This window comes from Nilaparvata lugens, chromosome 14 (assembly GCF_014356525.2).
Source record: "Nilaparvata lugens isolate BPH chromosome 14, ASM1435652v1, whole genome shotgun sequence".
In the NCBI taxonomy this organism is placed as follows: Eukaryota; Metazoa; Arthropoda; class Insecta; order Hemiptera; family Delphacidae; genus Nilaparvata; species Nilaparvata lugens.
In genome coordinates this window covers 6,989,223-7,013,708 of record NC_052517.1, presented here as the reverse complement: position 1 = coordinate 7,013,708, position 24,486 = coordinate 6,989,223, and the positions used below count along the sequence as shown (strand labels likewise).

The 24,486-nt window shown below is 34.8% G+C and overlaps 1 protein-coding gene across 1 annotated transcript; it reads left to right on the top strand.

Annotated features, from left to right (window-relative positions):
* The first annotated feature begins 4,696 nt into the window (after window positions 1-4,696).
* Window positions 4,697-23,397, top strand: LOC111059165 (mitochondrial ribonuclease P protein 1 homolog). The gene is made up of 5 exons (XM_039440665.1): window positions 4,697-6,090; window positions 11,229-11,392; window positions 14,875-15,001; window positions 20,758-20,858; window positions 23,246-23,397. The coding sequence occupies exons 1-4, from the start codon at window positions 5,493-5,495 to the stop codon at window positions 20,850-20,852; spliced, it is 984 nt and encodes a 327-aa protein (XP_039296599.1). The 5' UTR covers window positions 4,697-5,492; the 3' UTR covers window positions 20,853-20,858; window positions 23,246-23,397.
* The last annotated feature ends 1,089 nt before the right edge of the window (window positions 23,398-24,486 follow it).

Here is a 24,486-nt window from a genome sequence, read left to right as displayed (position 1 = left end):
CACGGGTTACCTGCTAGTTATGAAATAATTGAAAAATATAATTTATTGCTTGATAAAATATCATTGATTATTTTAAACGAGAATTAACAGTTAATATTACATCAATAAACCTGTATCAGCTACCGTCTATAGAAGGCAATGACAAGACCGAGGATCGGCAACGTTGTTCTGCTATCTTTTTCAACTGCAATTATAACGTGGGCCTCACTATAAAATAATTTGTAAAGGTACACTGAGATTCGAATAAAATAACACTAAATTACACTAAAATAAAATCACCTTCCTTTAAAATAGCACCAATGCTTCCCAATCAATTGATGCTAATAGTTTGAATTGTATTTAACACTAGCAGGTAACCCGTGCTTCGCAAGGGTCCAATTGAAAACTTGACAAACTGACCTAATGATATCTTGAAGAATCTAGAGTAGGCCTATAACCATCCTCGGTAAATAAATAATCTATATGCAAAATGTCAAGTTAATGAGTTGAGTAGTTGAGACGTGATGATGCGTCATTCGTGCATTTCCTATCCCCTACGTGTGTAAGCCAGTTCTTTCCTTTATTATATTACTAGCAGGTCACCCGTGCTTCGCAAGAGTCCAATTGAAAACTTGACAAACTGACAACCTGACCTAATGATATCTTGAAGAATCTAGAGTAGGCCTATAACCATCCTCGGTAAATTAAGAATCTATATGCAAAATGTCAAGTTAATGAGTTGAGTAGTTGAGACGTGATGATGCGTCATTCGTGAATTTCCTATCCCCTACCTGTATAAGCGTCAGTTCTTTCCTTTATTATATTACTAACAGGTAACCCGTGCTTCGCAAGGGTCCAATTGAAAACTTGACCTACACTGAAATCTTGAAGAATCTAGAAAAAGCTGATAACCATCCTCGGTTAATTAAGAATATTAATATCCAAAATTTCAAGTTGATCAGTTGAGTAGTTGAGACGTGATGATGCGTCATTCGTGAATTTTCTATCCCCTACGTGTATAAGCCAACTAGCCGTCAGGCTAGCTCCTCTTGCCATATCCGTCAAGCCCCGGGACCCCCGACTGGATCGTCCAAAAATGAGATTTTTCGCTAGCCTGTATTTTTCATTTGAGCATGCTTCATTCCATCAGAAATTCAAAGTATTTCCTCGCTTGATCCAATCACCAATTAATTTCAATTATTTAGTGCAGGGTGGAAAACTTCGTTAGGATATTATGAGAATTATTGTACTCCAGTTCAGCCTAATTTTGGGCAAATCTTTGGTGTTATTCCAAATTCCTTCTAACACAACATTATTACACCCCAGCCTAGCTTCTGTAGTAAATTTGAACATTTTATGCTCATTTGTTCTCGATAAAGCTGAGAAAGCGCAAAAAAAAACGCTGGAAAACGCTAATTTTGGGCGTATCTTTGGTGTTATTTCAAATTCCTTCTAACACAACATTATTAGCTACACCCTAGCTGAGCTTCTGTACCAAATTTGAACATTTTCTGTTCATTTTTTCTCGATAAAGCTGAGAAAACGGTAAAAAAAAACTCTGGAAAAACTCAGATTTTGGGCGTATCTTTGAAAATTTTTCAAAATCCGTTCTATATTAACATATGGTATGGACATTTTTCAATTATGAATTAAGAGAATAAGAAGAACTTACATGCTAAAAGACGAACTTTAAACCCTTAAAAACCACCCTTAGAGTTAAAATATTGCCAAAAGATTTCTTAGTGCGCCTCTAAAGGGCCAACTGAACATAACTACCAAATTTGAACGTTTTTGGTCCGGTAGATTTTTAGTTCTGCGAGTGATTGAGTTAGTCAGTCAGTCAGTGAATGAGTGCCATTTCGCTTTTATATATAGAAAGAAAGAAAGAAAGAAAGAAATAAATATTTATTGCCAAAATCATTAAACAAACTTTACAAATGTGAAAAATATAAAAATTTTCATATACAATACATTGCAAAAACTTAAAATTAAGAATATAGATTCTTTCCATCATTATAATATTATAGATTTAGAAATAATTGAAACAGCAAACTCTGGTAGATTATTCATCATTTTTCATTGAAACTACAAAGGATTAGTAAGCTCTAAAACGACTATTTTATCTAAATTAGACCAATTTCTGACTCATTTCCCAAAACAGAATAAACTTTTATCTACAGAAACCCACTCCAACCACTAAAATATACTTAATTACACATATATACAGCTATTGAAGTATTATCAAGTCTTATCACTTTAGCCAAGCCAGCTCCGATATAGCTAGATTCACTTGTTAATTGTCAGTATTCGCTTAATGGGAAGCGTTAATGTTTCTTATGGAGAATACTGACAGTTTATTGACTCTCACTGAGAGATATATTAAGTGTCATTTTAAAATACTTCCTTGTATAAACGTCAGAGATATGATTTAAATACTGGAGGGCCCAGACTTATTATTTGAAAACAACGCATTATTTAGTTTAATTTGGCTATAAATTTTAATTGTAGTTTCAGTAAAGCTGTAACTTAAACTAGGAATTGATTTTTCCAACTTCCTAATACAGTAAAGTAAGGTAATTGTTACAAAAATTAAATTATTGGGAATGGTTAATTTGACAAAAAATAGATAAACTCGTTTCTGGTTGGATTTATTTGTACGCCTCGAATTTAAACCAATTATTTATTTCGAAAATCAATCTAGGCTACTAATTTTAAGACTCTAAAAATTCAATAAAATAAAAATATAATTGCTGATAGAATAGAATAATTAATATGGTTAAACATTTTTTAAAATGTATGAATTCAGAGCTACTTTCTTGCATTTATAAAATAGAATTAAAGTACCCTAAAACAAGAATATTTTTAATATTTTATTAATTTAAAGGGTACTTTAATTATATTTTAGAAATGGTCAAACATACTTTAATGTTAATAGATCATCAACAATATTTTGCTGACTTGAGCACAGCAAACTAAGGTATAAATTTTAAAAAGGTAAATTAAATATTGGAATACTGAATTATTCAAAAGAAAATTTAAATGTTTGACATCAAACATTGTGATTAAATGGGATTTTTACAATAAGATTGATAGCTGGCAATAAACTAAAAAAACTAATAGCTTAAATGAATCTAAAACATGTTAATAGAAAATATTATATAAATTAGCAGATTATCTGAGGCTATAAGACAATATATAGATTGATAATCAACTCATCAATGTTGATAGACAGACAGATTAATAAGTTGATTGACTTTCAAACTCAAATTATTTAGAAACTTTGAAAGACTTGGTAACTTAATGTAAATTATTGGTATCCATATCCAATATCGTGATTAATGACCAGGCTTCCCCGGATAAATCATGTAAAAATGGTTAAAATTTAACCAATGGTTAAAAAAATGGTTAATTTAGAAAATAAAAAATATGGTTAAACATTAAAGGTAAGGTTACTCCTTCAAATATTATTATTTTGTGATTATTGATACCATCCCAAGTTATAGGCTTCAATTCAATTTTCTTCTGTCTGTGACCAGTGTATATTCCGGATAGACATTGTCGATTAATAAAAACACAAAAGTTTAAATATGTACACATGTCATATTATATATGTCATGTTGAATAAATGTCAATTATAAGAGAAATAAAAATAATAAAATGATGAAGTTTTATTCAATTTTATACCAAAAAGGGTTATCAGTTTATGTAGGTTAACCCTTCAATATTCTTGCTGATAACATTTCATGATAAAGCTTACTATGTTTGTATCATGTTTTGCATGAATTAGGGATATGATCTTCAAAGGATGAAAAATATGAATTAAGCCTAGGTACTGTAATATCAAAACCTTAATTATATGATATTACCCAAAATCTTATCAACAGGGATGACCGTTTATGTAGGTTAACCCCTAAAAAAGTTTATGTATAGTAAAGATGAGAATCTTATCAATTTTTCAACATTGTACACAATTTATCAGGTAACTATCTCAGTATAGCCATTTTGTATTGATACAGCTAAACAACCACTCATGTTTACCAAATTATAACACGAATTTGAGTGATAAAAACAAAATCTATCTGTCAAATATTACCTTTATTTTAGCAGCAGAAGGCGTTAGACTCCAAAGATATGTTGAATTCCACAATAAACTTGACACAAACACACAAATTTTCAATGTTCGATATGCCGAACTATTGCAAATACATGTTACAACATGAAATTCACTAAAATATCAAACACCAACCACCAAATTTAACACTTTTGACAACTGCATTGAAGACAGCAGCAGACTGAAATCAGTTTACTTCACTGGATTGGGAAAAGTGCACGCCAGGACATCAGGTTTGCCAACTCCAAACTCAAAATGTCTCAACAATTGTAAAATATAAAAAATATTAAAATGATATAATATATAGCTTGAAATTTGCACGATAATACAAAAATTCCTGTGATATTTCTCAAGAATACTTGATAAGAATGTGTTACAAGATTTGAGCACTCTTTAGCAATACATTTTATGATATATCTGATGAGTGTGAAATATTTCTGTCATTGATTTCTAAATTCAGATTGAAAATACTGCTAGAATATTTTTTTATTTAAAAATAATAATCATGAATTGATTGAAGAGATGTTTTAATACAAACTACATATTTTATTATATGAGCTGACAGTCATCTGCTCATGTTAACAAAGCTACAGATCAACCAGGCACTGCATTTTATGATCGAAGTTTTAGGTTATGTTGAAAATTTCGATCAGCAACCAGCATTGCTTTGTATTTGAACAATATTATTATATAATTAATCATAGTTGAACGATCGGATTATCAACGTTATACAAGTGTTTTTCTTAGAAATCCAGTATTATTCAGATATTGGAAATCAAAGCTGTGTCATATTTGTGAAGTTTGAGAGTAGAACCTAACCTCTTCCAATGTGATTTCTTTTGTGTACACACGTTAATTTGGGGAAGTATCTATCGATATCCATGTATTTTTATAGTTTAAAATGAATTTGAATTATATTGATGTACTTTACTAGATCAAAACTCATCTAATACTCACTACTTAACCGTGAAAACGATCTATATAAAAACATGTTCTCCCCAATCAGTCAAAAACTTTTGAAAGCTGCCTACAGTTGCTTTACAACCACTAAACCGGCTAGATTTTCAAGTTTTCCCAGTTTCAAACTAAATAAACTCACAAATAATCAACGATTACTATCCAAAAATCATCATTGGTTGTATTAGTGAAACCTAGTCTGCAACATCTTGTAAAATGTTACTGTTCCAAAAACGAGTTGAAAGTGGATGATATTAAAGATAGTAGTGATGGATCTGTAGATAATAGTGGTGGTGAATCAGATCTATTTGCAGATGTCGATTTCGATGCGATTACGAAAGGTGATGAGGGAAAAATCAAAGCTTTGAAAGTATATATTTTGGAGATTGATGTTCAAAGACAGGAAGGTTACGAAGTTCCTTCCCGTATATCCACTGACCAGTGGATGAATTTGATGGATCTAACATCTTGGCAACAACGGAAAAAGTACTTACGTTTCCTGTTCCTCAACGAGAAAAAGGTCGAGAACGACAAGAAAAGGAAAGCGCAAAGAAAAGTTGAGAGGGAGGCGTTATATTATAGGAGGTTAGAGGAAGAGCGAGCAAACCCACCTCACTTGAAATACTGTCTACATAACAATTCTATATTTATAAGGATCTGTGACACAGCAATGCATCATTACGCAAATAACAGACTAGTACATGCCATGATGTACGGCCAAAATCTTGTGATAGATTGTGGATATGACGCTTATATGACGATGAAAGAATCGTCAAACTGCGCCCAACAATTAACCTACGCCTTTGCGGAGAATCGTAACAATTTGGAGCCGTTCAACCTGCATTTCTGTAACGTAGGCTATGAGGACCGGCTGATACGAATTTTGAAAAAAGCTATACCGACCATGTTTGAGGAATCGTTCCCTATGAATGTGACGGAAAAACATTATTTGGATCTTTTTCCGAAAGAAAAGTTGGTTTATTTGACCCCACATACAAATCATGAGCTGCATCATTATGATCCCGAGGATATCTACATCATAGGTGAGTGGTCTCTAAGGGTAACCGTCCACTGGAACCGTATTCAACCGATCCATTCGGCCGTTAATTCAGCCGAATATGGTCGTCCATTGGAACCGTTCACGTCAGTCTATAGTGAGGTCCATGTCACGGTATTTGGATGAAAACGGTAGGGGCCACGAAATGTGTGCGCAGTGGCCAGCAAGCTAGATTGCGTCATCGCCACCAACCGAGGTTTTCAACACCTATTGGCAATTTATGAAACTTATTCGTTAAAAACATATGATTGGATATGAAATGACGTCAGCTACACCGGAAATTTAGCACAAACATGCGCGTGACACCTACCGTCTCCTTCTATATACCGTAGGTCCACGTTATAATGGCAGTGAAGAAAGATAGGAGACAAACGTTGCCAAGCCTCTCCATTTTGCCACTGACTGTACACAGCTGTTACTCAATTCATCCCATTAAATTTAATCTAATAATAATTATCATTTCCTTGATAAAATAATCAATTTAATGTCAAATTGATCACGAAAATATATTTTTTCATAATTTGATTCAAAAATTTGCTTTCATGACTGAGATCAGATTTTTATTTTTATACAAACCTGAAATGGCGGCTAATTTAAAAAGCTGTGATAGAACAATCTGAATTTCAAAACAACAGAAATTGAGTTATTTGGTAGGTATTCTATTTCAATTTCCTTTAAAAATAATAGAAAAATATAAATCCTATTTAAAAATAAATAATTTCAATAGATTAATTCTGAAATAACTTTTCAATATTATTCATACCGTTACGAGTAGGTCTAACCTATACGGGTAGGCTAACTTAAGCATGGATGAAGTTTACGATGGTTAGTTATCAACTTTTAAAATGTCTTTTCAGGTATTTTAATTTGTGTTTCTCATAAGGTAATTTTAAAAATTATTTCATTGATACAAAAATACATTTTAAATCAATTATACGACTTGTGTACTCAAGTATCTTGATAGAATGAAGAAAAAAAATGGCAGCTGAGAATATGGTTTGTTCAGTTTTGTACAGTAACTGTCAAAAGTAAATATAAAATATTCTGGCAAATAGACAACATTGCAAAGCGAGAGAAAGATAGTGCTATCTGTTTTGTTGTATGATAGAAAAGGACAGCAACAGTATTGTCAATCGTACACTGCCATTATAATGTGGACCTCACTAGCCTATAGTTCAGTAGTTGGCTGGTTGCCAATAAATGAATCGACTACTATCATAGCCACCAACATTTTAATAAACAATAATTATATTGCGATTTTGAAATCTGAATAAACAAATAACATTATCAGCTTCAAATTTCTAACACAAAATATTGTTTCAAGCATTATACGGATCGAATTTTTTGGCCAACAAGATTAACTCACTTCTCTATTTTGAGGATATACATTGAGGGGATAACATTAAGGGGCGGTTTCCGAGCTCGGGATTTAGCTAAGTCCTAGACTTTAAACAGCTGGAGTCAGAAAATTGGTTTTCCAAAACGGGGCCTAGTCGCAGTCATTGTCATAGTCACGTTTGAATTAAATTTCGAAAAACTAGAAAATTGAACACAAAATAAAATGAAGAGAAAATAGTGTAGAGTTTTAGCTATTTTGAATTATTTAGGAATGTCACAACTGAAGACTGATCTACAATATCTATAAACAAGAAATTGGAGTTATTAGGAGTGGAAAATGAAGAGGAATCTGCACACATTCAAAAAGGGGTACGACAAGGATGCGCGCTATCCCCATACTTGTTCAATGTGTATATTCAAAAGGCAATCGACAGAGTGAGAGAAAAAGTTTGTACAGGAGTGAAAATTCATGGGGAAACGGTAGATATGCTTCGTTTTTGCGGATGATATAGCAGTAATGGCAGAAAGTGAAGAGGAACTACAGAAAACACTGAATGAAATGGACAGAATAATGGAGGAAGAGTTTAGATTGAAAATAAACATCCGAAAGACCAAAGTGCTAATATGTTGCAGGACAGGGGAGAACAGCTCAGCAGTAAAGCTAAGGAATGAGGTAGTAAATGAAGTGAAGGAGTTCAATTACCTGGGTAGCAAAATCACAAGTGATGGAAGAAGCTGCAAGGACATTGCCAGCAGAATTGCCCAGGCTAAGATTGCCTTCAATAAGAAGAAAAATCTATTCACCTCAAAAAACATAAGTCTCGACGTAAGAAAAAACATGTTGAAAACGTATGTATGGAGTACTGCAACATATGGAAGTGAGGCGTGGACAATGGGGGTGAGAGAGGAAAGAAGATTGGCTGCATTCGAGGCATGGTGCTACAGAAGAATGATGAAGATCAGTTGGAGAGATATGATTACAAATGAGCAGGTTTTTGAAAGAGTGGGAGAGAACCGGAACTTCTTGAAGTGGATCAAGCAAAGAAGAGCACAGCTGATTGGCCACATCATCAGACATGACACTCTACTGACAAGGATAATGGAGGGAATGGTTGAGGGAAGGAATATGAGAGGAAGACCTAGGCTGGAGTATATGAAACAATTGCTACGGGATATGAGATGTGGATCATACTACGAGCTGAAGCGGAAAGCGGACGACAGAAAAGCATGGAGAGCTGCTGCCAACCAGCCCTACGGCTGTTAACCCAAGAGAGAGAGAGGAATGTCTAATTTCGTCAAGGAAAAACGTTTCCAATTATAGAAATGTGAAAATAAAAACTACGACTTCTGTTATAAAAGCTGCGACTACGCCCCGTTTCGGAAAGCCAATTTTCTGACTCCAGCTGTTTAAAGTCTAGGACTTAGCTAAATCCCAAGCTCGGAAACCAGCCCTAAAAGTGTATATCAAAAAAGGATTTATTATGTTAATTTATCAATAAAAATCAGCCGTCATCATGACAATTATAACAGTTTTTCTGTAAAGTGTGAAGTTTTTAGATCAAAAATTTCTAGTTTCATTCAAAATTTAGACTTTTTGAATAATTACTAAGTTACTGTTCTAGATTTTTATATTTTAGACTCCAATAGTATCTATTTGATTCAAAATTTACTCGTTTATCTGGGTATTGAAGAGCGTAAATTTTATTTTGAAAAGTGAAAGTGACATAACCAACATTTTGATTTGGACAGTAAAGTATAAATTGGAAATGGGACAGTTTTGGGCATGAGCCTGTTGTGCCTTTCCTCATGTTAAGTATGTGTACACAATGTGATAAATGAATAAATTTATAATTAAACATTAACAATGATCTATGCAATTAATAACTCAATAATAAAACTTGGACAATCTATCTTGACTCTCACTTTTGGTGTAGTTGAGAAGTTGATATCGTGTTAATTATTCATATTGAATGAAAAAGACTAAGAAATTGTCAAAAAACCACAGATTTATTGATACTTAAAAAGACCGGTTTCTGTTATTACAATATTGTCAATCTCTGATAAACTAAAACTAAATGCAAGAGCAGCAGTTCACAGTTAAGGAGAATGTTGAGTTTCTGCATGTTAATAACAAAGGCAGATCTTTGAGTATTCTAGAGGCTTTAGAAATAACAAGAGTAATTAAGGAAAATTCCCAGTATAGTTTAAATGACCTGATTCATTTCAACCAATACAACACTACAAATTTAGTTTTATCATAAAATTGTAAGCATACATTAATCAATAGTTTTTCCATTTACATATTTGTTTTATTATCTTTCACACTTGTTTTCTTGGTTCTTATTTTGTACTGAAAGTAAATTTTGTTATCATGGCGATTCTGTTGCTTAAGCAGCAATTTTGTCACACCGTTGAGTGGGAGGAGACTGTCTAGCTGGGCCAATGACAGGCGTTCATGCCCTCGACCAATAGCAGTACTCGCCTACTAGTATAAATTCTGCTGCTCTTGTATTTAGATTTAGTTTATCAGAGATTGACAATGGTGTAATAACCGAAACCGGTCTTTCTATTTATCAATAGATCTGTGGTTTTTTGACAATTTCTTAGTCTTTTTCATTCAATAAATTGACTTTCCTTTGTGTTCAATAGAAACAGCTGACCAGTGGCAAAGGTAACGTTTCCAAACCGGGCCCCCCGCAAAAAAAATTCCGGGCCCCTCTTCTAAAATCGTACCACCTTTTCTCCAGCCCCCTTCTCCCTTAATCTCAAGCATTGAACTCTAATGTGAACGTACATCTTTCATGAGTGAATTACATAGCTTAGATGAAAAAATTAAACTTGTTCTCGATTGAATTCTACAATTCAAGTCAAGAATTATGTTTTAAGCTACAAATATAGAATCCAACTTTTAGAGCTAGAACTAGAGTTAGTAAGAAGTATCTAGTCTTAAGATTCATGAATTATTAAAATAATAAAGATAATAATAATTCATAAAAAACCTTTGATTTGATGTCTCCTACAAGCCTCCAAGTTCTGCAATCACTGCTTTCTGGGTACAGTAGCACCTTGGTTCTTTCTCCCACATGTCTATTTTCTCACATGCTTTTATTCTGATTCCTTGTTCGCGCTCTTAAAGAAGTTAAAGTTTTAGGTTTTAGTAAGAAGTTAAAATTTTTCAAGGTTTTAAATTAGAGTTCGATTGATAATATTATTTATTTTATTGATTTGAGAAAAATGTTCAGAAGAAATAGTAGCCTCCCTTTGAGTTGTAGGATTTATACTTTTGATTTATTCTGTCGTCTTGCTTTTTGAGATGCAAATATTCTGATAACTTCATCGAGGTCTATTTCTACTTGTATTCTCTTGATATTAATTTATAATCAGACTGATAACATTGTTCTATGAAACCTGCCATTTTCCACAATAAAACTTTTTTGTCAAAAGTTACTTCCATGATTATTTAATTTTTGTTTTTAAAGTATGCAATATATAATTATCATTTCGGGCCCTAACCCAGGCCCCCTAGGGACCCGGCCCCCCCGCGCCACGGGGGCAGCGGGGGTGTACGTTACGCCACTGCAGCTGACAGAATATCAGTGACATTTGAAGCGAGTTCTCTAGCCCGGGGGCTCACTATTGTCTATTTATTCCAATGAAAGTAATGTAATGAGAGTGATGTTCTGAGAATAATATGTGCTGAGTTACATGCATTCAACAAATAAATTTTATTATTTTCACGTTTGTTCTCTTATTAATAAATTTCCTCAATCTCCTTGTATTTTCCAGGTGCCTTGGTTGATAAAACAAATATAGAGCCCTTGTCTCTAGCCAAAGCCAAAAGTGAAGGCCTAAGAATGGCTCGCTTTCCTCTAGATCGCTATTTGGACTGGGCCAGTGGATCCAAGTCACTCACTCTTGATCAGTGTATTAGGATCATGCTAACGCTCAAGGTAATTCAATTAAGGTTTTCTGGTAGTTTGAAAAAAATACTCAACTATATTAATTGACCGAGCGAAGTGAGGTCTAAGATTCAAGTCGACGGTTTTGCATTTCTCCTTATGTTTATATTTGTTCCACATTTACAGCGAAACGCAGTAATAGATTTTCATGAAATTTGACAGGTATGTTCCTTTTTAAATTGCGCGTCGATGTACATACAAGGTTTTTGGAAATTTTGCATTTAAAGGATAATATAAAAGGAAAAAGGAGCCTCCTTCATACACCAATATTAGAGTAAAAATCAGACTTAAGAATTATTCATCATAAATCAGCTGTTTAGTGGACTATAATAATACCTGTTCAAAAATCTTGAAAATGTATCTTTCCATCAACGTTAGTATATTGAGGTCCACGTTATAATGGCAGTGGATAAAGATAGAAAAAGAGCGATGCCGATTCTCTGTCTTAATTAATTATATTTTTGCATTGTCAAAAATAGATTGGGCATCGTTGCGGAGCTAGAAAAGGATAGTGCTACCTGCTTTGTCGAAAAATAGACAAGGATAGGAACACCAATGTTAATCTGTCATTATAACGTGGACCTCACTATAGACAGTTGACTATCTATAATACTACCCGTTTAAAAACATCGAACATCTTGAAAATGTATCTTTCCAACAACGTTGTAGACAGTTGCAGCCAGACCTGATAACAGCGCTCACACTCACATTCCGGGACGACACGTCACGGTACGATAGGACAGAAAGCTCTATGTTTATTTAGGATTTTTTTTAGACATTTTAAATTGATGAATTATTTATTAATTTTTGAGAAAACATGACAACAGGTCAATGTAACTTACTGAGCGCGAGGTCTACTGTTCACAGAACTACTAGTAATAATAATATCGACTGACCTGACTGGCTCAGGTTTGGTGTCAGAGTTTTCAGGTCGCACCTGATCAATTTCAGGGCCTCTGACATGACCTAACGACTGCTTTTTAGACAGCTGGGACCAAGGTTATGTTGAACTATAATGCTGAAATCTCTCAATTAGAGAAATTAAACAATAAATAATGTTTGAACGAGACCGACGTCTTAACGCGTCCATCCGAAACACGAGAGTGACCCGAGAAAAATATCTTGCCTGGGCCGGGATTTGAACCCGGGCTTCTGGATTATAACCCCAGCATCTAATCCACTCTACTAGGCCTACCTATAGTGAAATTTATGTTATTAAGTCAGCTATCTAGACTATCTCTACTATTATATTGAGCGAACAATTTCTGTATATCTGTTTATATTTGGTTATTTATGTCCAACGGATCTCGAAAACGGCTATAACGATTTCCACGAAATTTGGAACATAGTAGGTTTATGATATAAAAATTCGATTGCACTATGTCTCATCCCTGGGAAAACTCGCTGAAGGAAATGAAAATGATAATAATTATTCATCCTTGGAAAAACAGATGATAATTTCGTTGTCTGTCCAAACAGAAAATGCGTGTGTGGGAGAGAAACAGAATTATTTCCAGCTGTGTAATCAATCAACGGGAAATATTATTTAGAAATTTTAATGAACTTGATCAAAATAATTTGATTTGTTGAGATGACCTGATAATCATTCTAAACTAGAGTATATCATAATTTTCAAAGTTAATCATTATTTGACAATTTTAAGTGAATAGTGAGTGTTATTTTGTTATTCAATTTGGTTTGTAAATAATCTAAATTAGAACTTATTTCTTTTTAAATGTTTGGAATGAAAATTGAACCTGAATTCAAGTGTATGGAACATAACCTACTTTCTGGACTATTTATAGTGTTTAAATCAAAATTTGGGGTAGAAACAGTTTTCTGCTATGCCTGTTAGCATAGCCACCTCTAATACAAGGCCCCGGCCTACGATATTGCAACGTCGCAGTGTAGGCCTAGAATCTAATACATGATTGGTGAAAAAGATCAGCTGGTATTTAAAAAAATCTTTTCCACCAATCATGTATTAAGGTGCGTACAGACTTTCGCTCTGCTCCGCAACCGAACGTCACTCCAGCAGAGCGATTGATGATCGACCGGCGAACAACAGTGGTTCGACCCGGGGAACGCGAGAAGATCTAACATCTTCCGTATCGTTCATGATGGGTGCGTGGGCGGAGCGACTGTGTGGTTCGATGGTGGTACTAGGGCGGTACGAGGGAGGAGCGTGCTCGGTGCGGGTTGGAAGCGCGAATATGTGTACGCAGCTTTAGATTCTAGGCCTACACTGCGACGTTGCAATATCGTAGGCCGGGACCTTGTATTAGAGGTGGCTATGCTGTTCGTCCTTCCCCAATTATTTCAAAGAATTGTGTTCTGTTTATCAATAAATAAATAACGAACGAAGCTCAGTGCCCCGATATTTGAGTCTAAATCTCTCCTGAATTTTTTACTGAACGTGGTCACTGGATCACTGCCATCTGAATTGTTGTGTTTTGATATACTTGTATCAAGTTTTATGTCACCATCGATCCCATGTTACTTGAAACAGAAGGTATAAGACGACGGAAGGTAGAAGCGTAGAATAAACAAGTATAGACGTTTTCTCTGGTAGAAGATATTAAACAATGGATGAAGCAGAATAGAAGTTATTAACACTTGACCAGTGTTTAAGGACCACGCTAACACTTGAGGTAATGTTAGGTTTTCTGGTAATTTGAAAAAAAATCATTGTATAATGTATTGTATAAAATACTATAATCATAATACAATTATGACATTGGAGGAAAAACTAGGCTGAGCCTGTACTATTTCTCTCCAAAAATTTTGATAAAATGTTAACTCTGTCCAAAAGTTGAGGTTATGTAATCACACACTGCTTCGTCACTTGATTTTCGGTCCAGGAATGATGATTTAAAATTTTGAATTTTGAAGGTTGATTTTATACTCTAAATGAATCACAGAATGTATCACAATAAATTAAAAAAACTTCGAAATATTGCACTTATTTAAAAAAAAGTTCATTGAAATTCGCGGTCACACATCATTCATCAAATCTTTCTCTTGCCTAAAGAGAGATCCACGTTATAAAGCAGCACCTGATTAACATTGGTGTTACTGTCCTTGTCTGTGATCAGACAAAACAGATAGCTTTATCCTTTTCCAACGACGCACCGTTACCAATCTGTTTGTTGGCTGTGTAGAAATATAATGAATTACTAGAATAAATTAAATGAAAAAGACTAAGAAATTGTCAAAAAAACCACAGATACTTAAAAAGTCTATCAATAAATATGTGTTTTTTTGTCAATTAGAAACTCTAAGTATCAATAAATCTGTGGTTTTTTGACAATTTCTTAGTCTTTTTCATTTAATATGAATAATTATTACCACAATATCAACTTCTCAACTACAGAAAAAACTAGAATAAATCATTGAAATATAAATATGTTCTTGGTGAATACAATTTATTTGGGATGGAATTGATATATTCATTTATTTTAATTGTTTTTCAGGAGACCAATAACTGGCACAAAGCTCTGGTACATGTACCAAGTAGAAAAATAGTTCGAGAGTTAGAAGAACCAGATGATGAAGTTTCTCACTACGGCCAGTCCTATATTGGCAACACTTTCGAGAGAGGTATTTCATTTTTTCTACTTCTTTTATCATTAATCATAAACGAAATTAACCTGTATCTAGTGTTAAACTATTTTTCGCCACACTGCACAGAAAGCAGCTGTTTTCCAGTCCCTACGTAGATCTGAAAGACATTGTTTGCAGACGACTCTCGTCTGACGTCAGAACAGGTTTCTTTCCGGCCTAGGCCGGAAAGAGTACCCTTTTCCAGCCGCTAACATGCAACTAAGAAAGGTGATCAAAAAACAGCTGATCAAAAAACTTTTCATTATTTGTGTTCATTATTCAATAATTAAAACATTTATAATAATATCATCTTATTGTCATTTGAAAGAATAAAAAAATATAAACTCAACCTCTCACATAATTGAACATAATCTTTTAGGTTATTTAGACAAATCAGAATGAAAAAAAAAATACTTGGACAATTTCCTGATATTCAGATTACCTTAGATTTGCTAGAGCTATCACCTTCCACTTCTGCTTTCGGAAGTGCTTAGTAAACAACTATTCTCATATATATATTGTTTATTTTTGTGTGTGGCGAAAAATAGCGTTCACACCATGGGCAAAAATGATTTTCCGGCTCTCAATCTTTTCTAGACTTGAAAACCGATTTCGAGCCAGAAAAATCTCATTTTCTGCTCTAGGTGCGAAATATACTGTATTATTCCATCACTTCTTTTATTATTAATAGTTCTCTCTATATATATATATAAAAGCGAAATGGCACTCACTCACTGACTGACTGACTGACTCACTCACGCACTCACTCACTCGCAGAACTAAAAATCTACCAGACCAAAAACGTTCAAATTTGGTAGGTATGTACAGTTGGCCCTTTAGAGGCACACTAAAAAATCTTTTGGCAATATTTTAACTCTAAGGGTTGTTTTTAAGGGTTTAAAGTCGTCTTTTAGCATGTGTATTCTTCTTCTCCCAATCTCTTAATTATAATTGAAAAATCTCCATACAATATGTCAATATAGAACTATAATCTAGAGAGAGTACCTCTTCGAAACAGTTGTTAACTGGTAACTAAATTAATAATTTTGTCAGGTTGGCATTAAGTTGAGTTGACTTTGTTAAGTTGAAGATTGAAATGTATTTATCGCGGAAAAATTGATTGGGCACTGCTAATTCAATCAGAGCTATTCCTGGGAATATTATATTACTAGCCGTCAGGCTCGCTCCGCTAGCCATATCCGTGTAGCCAGACGTTTAACCTAACCTAACCTAACCCCCGACTGGATCGTCCTAACATATGATAAAAATGCTCAAATGAAAAATGCAGGCGAGCGAAGCGAGCCTGCTGATCTCATTCTTGGACTATCCAGTCGGGGGTCCAGGGCGCGGAGCCCCCTGGCTAGACGGATATGGCGAGCGAAGCGAGCCTGACGGCTAGTCTATAATATAATAAAGGAAAGAACTGCCTCTCCCCTCGGCTGTGCCTCCATATCAAGTACTTTCCTTGTCATATGATTGGGTGAACGTCTATTTGCATTCACCCAATCATATGACAAGGAAAGTACACAGCCGAGGGGCAGAGCCAGTTATTTCCTTTATTATATTATAGACTAGCCGTCAGTCTAATTATAATTGAAATTTCCATATCATATGTTACTATAGAACTATAATCTAGATAAAGAACCTCTTCGAAACAGTTGTTAACTGGCAATGAATTAATAATTTTGTCAGGTTGGCATTAAGTTGAGTTGACTTTGTTAGGTTGGCACCAAGTTGAAGATTTAAATACATTTATCGCGGAAAAATTGATTGGGCACTGCTACTTCAATCCTGGGAATATTATATTACTAGCCATCAGGCTCGCTTCGCTCGCCATATCCGTTTAGCCAGACGTTTAGTCTGGTTCCCCGACTGGATTGTCCTAACATATGATAAAAATGCTGATCTCATTCTTGGACGATCCAGTCGGGGGTCCAGGGGGCGGAGCCCCCTTGCTAGACGGATACGGCGAGCGAAGCGAGCCTGACGGCTAGTGGATAATGAAAACCAATTTGATTTGATTTATTATATTATTGGAATCATTTTTTGTTTGTGATTTTCCCTGATAATATACATAAATACATTGAAATATTTGATCATATACTCCAAACAATATTATTACTGGAAAAATTAATTCCTATCTAGAATCAAAATAAATATATTTAAATCTCAAAAATGAAGATCATGATTCTTATTTGTCTATGCATGAACCATTTTATTAACAGCCTTCAGCACTTACTGTATCTTTATAATTCTGGTCGTCAGGCTCGCTTCGCTCGCCATATCCTTTTAGCCAGACATTTAGTCTGTACCCCCGACTGGATCGTCCTAACATTTGATAAAAATGCTCAAATGAAAAATGCAGGCGAGCGAAGCGAGCCTGCTGATCTTATTCTTGGACAATCCAGTCGGGGGTCCAGGCGGCGGAGCCCCCTGGCTAGACGGATATGGCGAGCGAAGCGAGCCTGACGGCTAGTCTATAATATAATAAAGGAAATAACTGGCTCTGCCCCTCGGCTGTGTACTTTCCTTGTCATATGATTGGGTGAATGCAAATAGACGTTCACCCAATCATATGACAAGGAAAGTACTTGATATGGAGGCACAGCCGAGGGGAGATGAAGTTCTTTCCTTTATTATATTATAGACTAGCCGTCAGGCTCGCTTCGCTCGCCATATCCGTCTAGCCAGGGAGCTCCGCGACCTGGACCCCCGACTGGATTGTCCAAGAATGAGATCAGCAGGCTCGCTTCGCTCGCCTGCATTTTTCATTTTTATCATATGTTAGGACGATCCAGTCGGGAATCCAGACTGAACGTCTGGCTAAACGGATATGGCGAGCGAAGCGAGCCTGACGGCTAGTAATATAATATTCCCAGGAATAGCTCTGATTGAAGTAGCAGTGCCCAATCAATTTTTCCGCGATAAATGCATTTCAATCTTCAACTTGGTGCCAACCTGACAAAATTATTAATTTAGTTACCAGTTAACAACTGTTTCGAAGAGGTACTCTCTCTAGATTATAGTTCTATATTAACATATGGTATGGATATTTTTCAATTATAATTAAGAGAAGAAGAAGAATATACGTGGTAGGTCCAGAAAGTAAGTTCCGTTTGGTAGTAAAATTTAATTGTGTACAGATAAAGAAAAGTTATTTATTGTACAAAATTCTACAACTCTTAAACTACTTTTCCACATAACTACCGAAATTTTGCAGACATTTGTCATAGCGTGGCACCAGTTTTTGTATGCCTTCTTCATAGAAATTTGCCGCCTGTGTCTTCAACCAGTTGGAAACAGTTTCTTTCAGCTTGTCGAAATTTCAGTTTTCCGGTAACAATTTCATGCATTAGTGATCGTGAAATTTGGGGAAATTCCTTAGCGAGAGCACTTTCTTTCACTAATTGTAAACCTTCGGTTTTCATGGATCTTGTCATCAATCGAGTGAACCAGTTCTTCTGTAACCAAAGATGGACGCCCACTTCGTTCTTAATCAAGCACATCACTACGTCCGTCATTGAACTGACGGACCCATCTTCTCACCATTGAATCACTCATCGCACTTTGTCCATAAACATCGCAAATTTGACGATAAATTTCACTTGGGTTCACTTTCCTTGCATTCAGAAAACGAATCACAGACCTGATTTCACAAGCGGCGGGATTTTCAATCAACACCGACATTGTAAACAAGCACAACAAAACTTACGTGGCTGACAGTGATCTCCAAATGGCGCACGTTTCTTCTCCTTGATACAGAGCGTCTACCGCGAATGTGCGGAACTGCGATCGCAGCGCTGTAGCGGATATAAATTGAAACGGAACTTACTTTCTGGACGTGCTATCGTACATGCTAAAAGACGAACTTTAAACACTTAAAAACCACCCTTAGAGTTAGAATATTGCCAAAAGATTTCTTAGTGCACCTCTAAAGGGCCAACTGAACACATACCTACCAAAAATTTGAACGTTTTTGGTCCGGTAGATTTTTAGTTTTGCGAGTGAGTGAGTCAGTCAGTCAGTCAGTGAGTGAGTGAGTGCCATTTCGCTTTTATATATATAGATAAAATAAAAGAATTTTATTAATAATAAAAGAAGTGGAGAAATAATGTATAGAACACTAGATAATAATGAATAATGAACACTAGATACAGGTTTATTTCGATTATGATTGCCGAGGGACAGAGGCAGACTCCGTCTCTCATGGCTAGGTTTAGTTCAAAACATATGAAGCAGTTTGACCTGACTAATCAGACGACCCAGGATCGTTCCAACTGGAGACTTAGATCAAGGACAGCCGACCCCAAATAATGGGAAAAAGGCAAGGAGGAAGAAGAATATAATAAAGGAAAGAACTAGCTTATACATCATATTTGTCGAAGAAAATATTTTTTCTAATAAATATAATAAAGGCCTGATAAAGGGAAGAATCGGCTTACACATGTTGTACGTGATATTTTTCAATTTCAATTCAATTTATTAAAAACACACAAAACAAGACAAAACAAAATTACAAAGATTTACGAAACAAATAAAACACAATAAAATGTTACAAATATAAAAAACCATGGGCTTAGTGTTTGGGTGTATTGGAGAAGAGAAAAAAGAGAGGAAGATACCTAGCCAACTATGGTTTCCCATGTAATAGGCAGGCAAAGAAGAGAAGAGAAGTAATGAGGAAAAAAGGAAGGGAGAAATGGGGGAAGGAAGAAAATATAAAAATTTTGTTTGACGCATCATCACATCTGGACTACTGGACTGATAAACTTGAAATTTTGCATATAGATTTTTAATTTACGGAGGATGGTTATAGGCCTAATTTAAATTCTTCAAGATACCAGTTGGTCAAGTTTTCAGTTTATCTAGTTTTCAATTCGTCAAGTTTCCAGGTTTCTATACTTTGCTTGAGAGTGGTCATATAAAAATAGAAAATTGGATTCTACGTTTTTATCTTTTATTCTTCTTCTTGATTTCCTATTTATATCCTCTTCTTCTATATCTATAAAAAAGTAATTGGCTTATACAGGTAGGGGATAGGAAATTCACGAATGACGCATCATCACGTCTCAACCACTCAACTGATTAACTTGAAATTTTGAATATAGATTCTTAAATTTACCGACGATGGTTATAAGCCTGTTTTCAATTCTTCAAGATTCCACTCGGTCAAGTTTTCAATTTGTCAAGTTTGAAAATAGACCTATGTGGAGCACGGGTTACCTGTTAGTAATATAATAAAGGAAAGAACTGGCTTATACAGGTAGGGGACAGATCACGTCTCAACTACTCAACTCATTAAACTTGAAATTTTGAATATAGATTCGAAGACTCAACTGACACTTTGGCGACTCAGGTGGAGAAGAGACTGGACTCTAGTGGAGAGCATGTGTTTTGAAATGGTGACGTCGCGGAGACTAGAATCGACTGGTCTGAGTGTCACCATTTGGAAACACATGCTCTCCACTAGAGTCCAGTCTCTTCTCCACCTCAGTCGCATAAGTGTCAGTTGAGCCTTAATTCACCGAGGGTTATGGACCTATTTCCAGTTCATCAAGTTTTCAATTTGTCAGGTTTGAAAATTTATCAACAATATATCGCGAAAAAAATGTTTAGTATTTTTGAAGTATAATATATATTGTTGTATTGCAGAAATAAATCATTCTATTATAATGTACGCAATTTTATGGAAGTAAATTTAATTTTTATTATTGGATACTAATTTTTATTTTTCATCTCTTTTCAATTTGAAGGTCATGAATGGGGAATAGCCAAGCGGAGAGAGAGAGCAAAGTTGAGCAAACACCTCGATTTGAGAGAGCTGTTGCATAAAAAGGAAAACCAATAATAGTCGGTGAGTTATTAGAATAGATTTTTTGATAGATTTAGAAGAATAATTCAGTGAAATTCACTTGAAACTGTGTCAGAATTACTAACAAAACACATCAGTCCATTCAAAAAATGATGCTCAGTTTGAAGTGAATCTTATAAAAGACTAGGCCTAGCCGTCAGCCTCGCTTCGCTCGCCATATCCGTCTAGCCAGGGGGCTCCGCCCCCTGGACCCCCGACTGGATCGTCCGAGAATGAGATCAGCAGGCTCGCTTCGCTCGCCTGCATTTTTCATTTGAGCATTTTTATCATATGTTAGGACGATCCAGTCGGGGGTCCAGACTAAACGTCTGGCTAAACGGATATGGCGAGCGAAGCGAGCCTGACGGCTAGTAATATAATATTCCCAGGAATAGCTCTGATTGAAGTAGCAGTGCCCAATCAATTTTTCCGCGATAAATGCATTTCAATCTTCAACTTGGTGCCAACCTGACAAAATTATTAATTTAGTTACCAGTTAACAACTGTTTCGAAGAGGTACTCTCTCTAGATTATAGTTCTATATTAACATGTGGTATGGTCTTTTTTCAATTATAATTAAGAGAATAAGAAGAATATACATGCTAAACGACGAACTTTAAACCCTTAAAAACCACCCTTAGAGTTAAAATATTGCCAAAAGATTTCTTAGTGCGCCTCTAAAGGGCCAACCGAACATACCTACCAAATTTGAACGTTTTTGGTCCGGTAGATTTTTAGTTCTGCGAGTGAGTGAGTGAGTGAGTGAGTCAGTCAGTGAGTGAGTGCCATTTCGCTTTTATATATATAGATTATAAATTCAAATCTTAACTTTTGGATTCAAAAATTACAAACTGGTACACTATTTCTTATGAGTGAAAATGTTTAATTTTACAATAAATTTCAGTATATATATATTTTTTTTTATATCTGGTTATTTATTTATGTCCAACGGATCTCGAAAACGGCTCTAACGATTTCCACGAAATTTGGAACATAGTAGGTTTATAATATAAAAATTCGATTGCACTAGGTCTCATCCTTGGGAAAACCCGCTGAAGGACATGAAAAGGATAATAATTAAAAATTAGAAAATAGAGGTTATCATTTACAAAACCTCTAGACTGTGTATTCCAAATTAAGGTTTAAAGTAGTTTAGGCGAATGCCTGTTGTTTTCACCTGCATTGTATCTATCTATTGTCTATGAATAAAAACAGATGATAATATCGTGGTCTGTCAATTACAGAAAATGCGTGTGTGGGAGAGAGACAGAATAATGTTTTAGCTGTGTAATCAATCAGCTCATCTCACGAGAAATATTGTATAGAAATTTTAATCGACTTGATCAAAATAATCTGATTTGTTGACATGGCATGGTATATCATTCTAAATTAGAGTATATCATAATATTCAAAGTTAATCATTATTTTTCCTACAGTTACGTTGAAAAGTGGCCATTGCTGCACTGATTACAGAACGCAAAGAATCACTTTTCCGCTCTAGTGCGGGAAAAATCTTTTCTGCACTCCAGATTTGCAACATGGCAACGCAAAATACTTAGTAGGTTATATGGAGCAACAGTGCAGCAAAATCAAAATGAAGTTGGTAACAGTGACTGCTGTGGCTGCTATAGTGAGCAGAGGTGCAACCAAGCACAACGCGCTAATTATTATTCATTATATATTATAACCAAGGACAACGAGGACTTTAGGATTTTAGGATTAAGGTTTTTATCAATAATAAAATTACACAGAAAAACATTTGATGCATTTCAGGCAATTTTACCCATAATTACCCACTTTTCATATTCAATGGTAACTGTAGGAAAAACTTAATGTGAAATACGTGCGCAAAGTTCCTCTGCTGCACTCAAGAAACCATTCCGCCCTCGCCTACGGCTCGGGCGTAAACGTTTCTTTCGGTGCAGCAAACTGTCACTTTGCGCACTAGTTGCACAAATAACTATTACAGTTTTAAGTGATTAGTGAGTGTTATTTTGTTATTCAATTTGGTTTGTTAACAATCTTAATCAGAACGTTTCTGTTTTCAAATATTTGGACTGAAAATTGGACCTGAATTCAAGTGTATGAAACATGACCTTTTTTGTAGACTATTAATAGTGTATAAATCAAAATTCGGGGAAGAAACAGTTTTGGGCTGTGCCTGTTAGTCCTTCCCCAATCATTTTGAAGAATTGTGTTCTGATTATAATAAATAACGAGCGAAGCTCGGTGCCCCGATATTTTAAAGTTGAACTGTAGATCAATTACATACGACTTGTGTAAGATACAAGATTACTCAGTACCGAATTTGTATTTTTGAATCCTACATTTTACAATTAAAATTTAAATTCGTTTATAAATTTCTCAATTTATTTATTGTATTTTTTCAGGTAGCTGTATCACATACGGGGATAATCCAAGAAGATACTCCGAACTCAATGGCTAATTATCTATGATTACCTTATTATCAGTTTTTTCACGATTTCATAGACCGTTATTTAGTTCTGTAACTTACAATAAAGTATGTTTATTCTAAAAATGATTGCGGTTCAATATTATTTCCTAATAATCTTATTATCTACTACATCAATTTCGTTTAGTAGAAGTCACTAAATCTGTCTGCATTCTTTATTGAACAAGCGGAACAAGTTCTACTGATGACTAGATTCGTGTCCGTTTGTTTGACGATAACTTTCGAATGCTTCCATCGATCAATAATTGCAAATCTTCAACATATATTCCGTATCTGTTTGTGTTTGTAGAAGTCACTAAATCCGTTTGCATTCTTTATTGAACAAGCGAAACGAGTTCTACTGATGACTAGAGTCGTGTCCGTTTGTTTGACGATAACTTTCGAATGCTTCCATCGATCAATTGCAAATCATCAACACATATTCGTATCTGTTTGTGTGTTTGTTTGGTCGACGATAAGTTTAGATTGCTTTCATCAAACAAATTTCCCTGTATAACAGGAAATACTTACAATTTTTCCAGAAAATCATCTCCATAATCAGTTGATAATCAGGTAAATCAAACAAACATTTTTCTCCCATCAATTTTTTTCTCAAAGCACAAGTTCACTTTTGTATAATATTTCCCGGTAAATTTATAATACACATTTTGGCAATTATCACAGAACATAGTATATAATAATAATTTACACAATATATTATATACGAGTGGACCCAAACTTACTTTCTAAATACAGTGATTACCCTAAAGTGAGGTCCACGTTATAATGGCAGTGGAGAAAGATAGGAGAAAAACGTTGCCAAGTCTCTCCATTTTGCCACTGAGTGTACACAGCTGTTACTCTATTCATCCCATTAAATTTGATCTAATAATAATTATCATTTCCTTAATAAAATAATCAATTTAATGTCGAATTAATCAATAAAATATATTTTTTCATAATTTGATTCAAAAATTTGCTTCCATAACTGAGATCAGATTTTTATTTTTATACAAACCTGAAATGGCGGCTAATTTAAAAAGCTGTGATACACCAATCTGAATTTCAAAACAACAGAAATTAAGTTATTTGGTAGGTATTCTATTCCAATTTCTTTCAAAAATTATAGAAAAATAGAAATACTTTTTAAAATAAGTAATTTCATTGGAAATAATTCTG

Excerpts from the sequence above, each read along its gene's own strand:
- LOC111059165 (XM_039440665.1), top strand. The coding sequence starts at position 5,493 with ATGAATTTGATGGATCTAACATCTTGGCAACAACGGAAAAAGTACTTA. Across the intron at positions 11,393-14,874 it reads GGATCATGCTAACGCTCAAG|GAGACCAATAACTGGCACAA; the intron begins GTAATTCAATTA and ends ATTGTTTTTCAG. Across the intron at positions 15,002-20,757 it reads TGGCAACACTTTCGAGAGAG|GTCATGAATGGGGAATAGCC; the intron begins GTATTTCATTTT and ends TTCAATTTGAAG.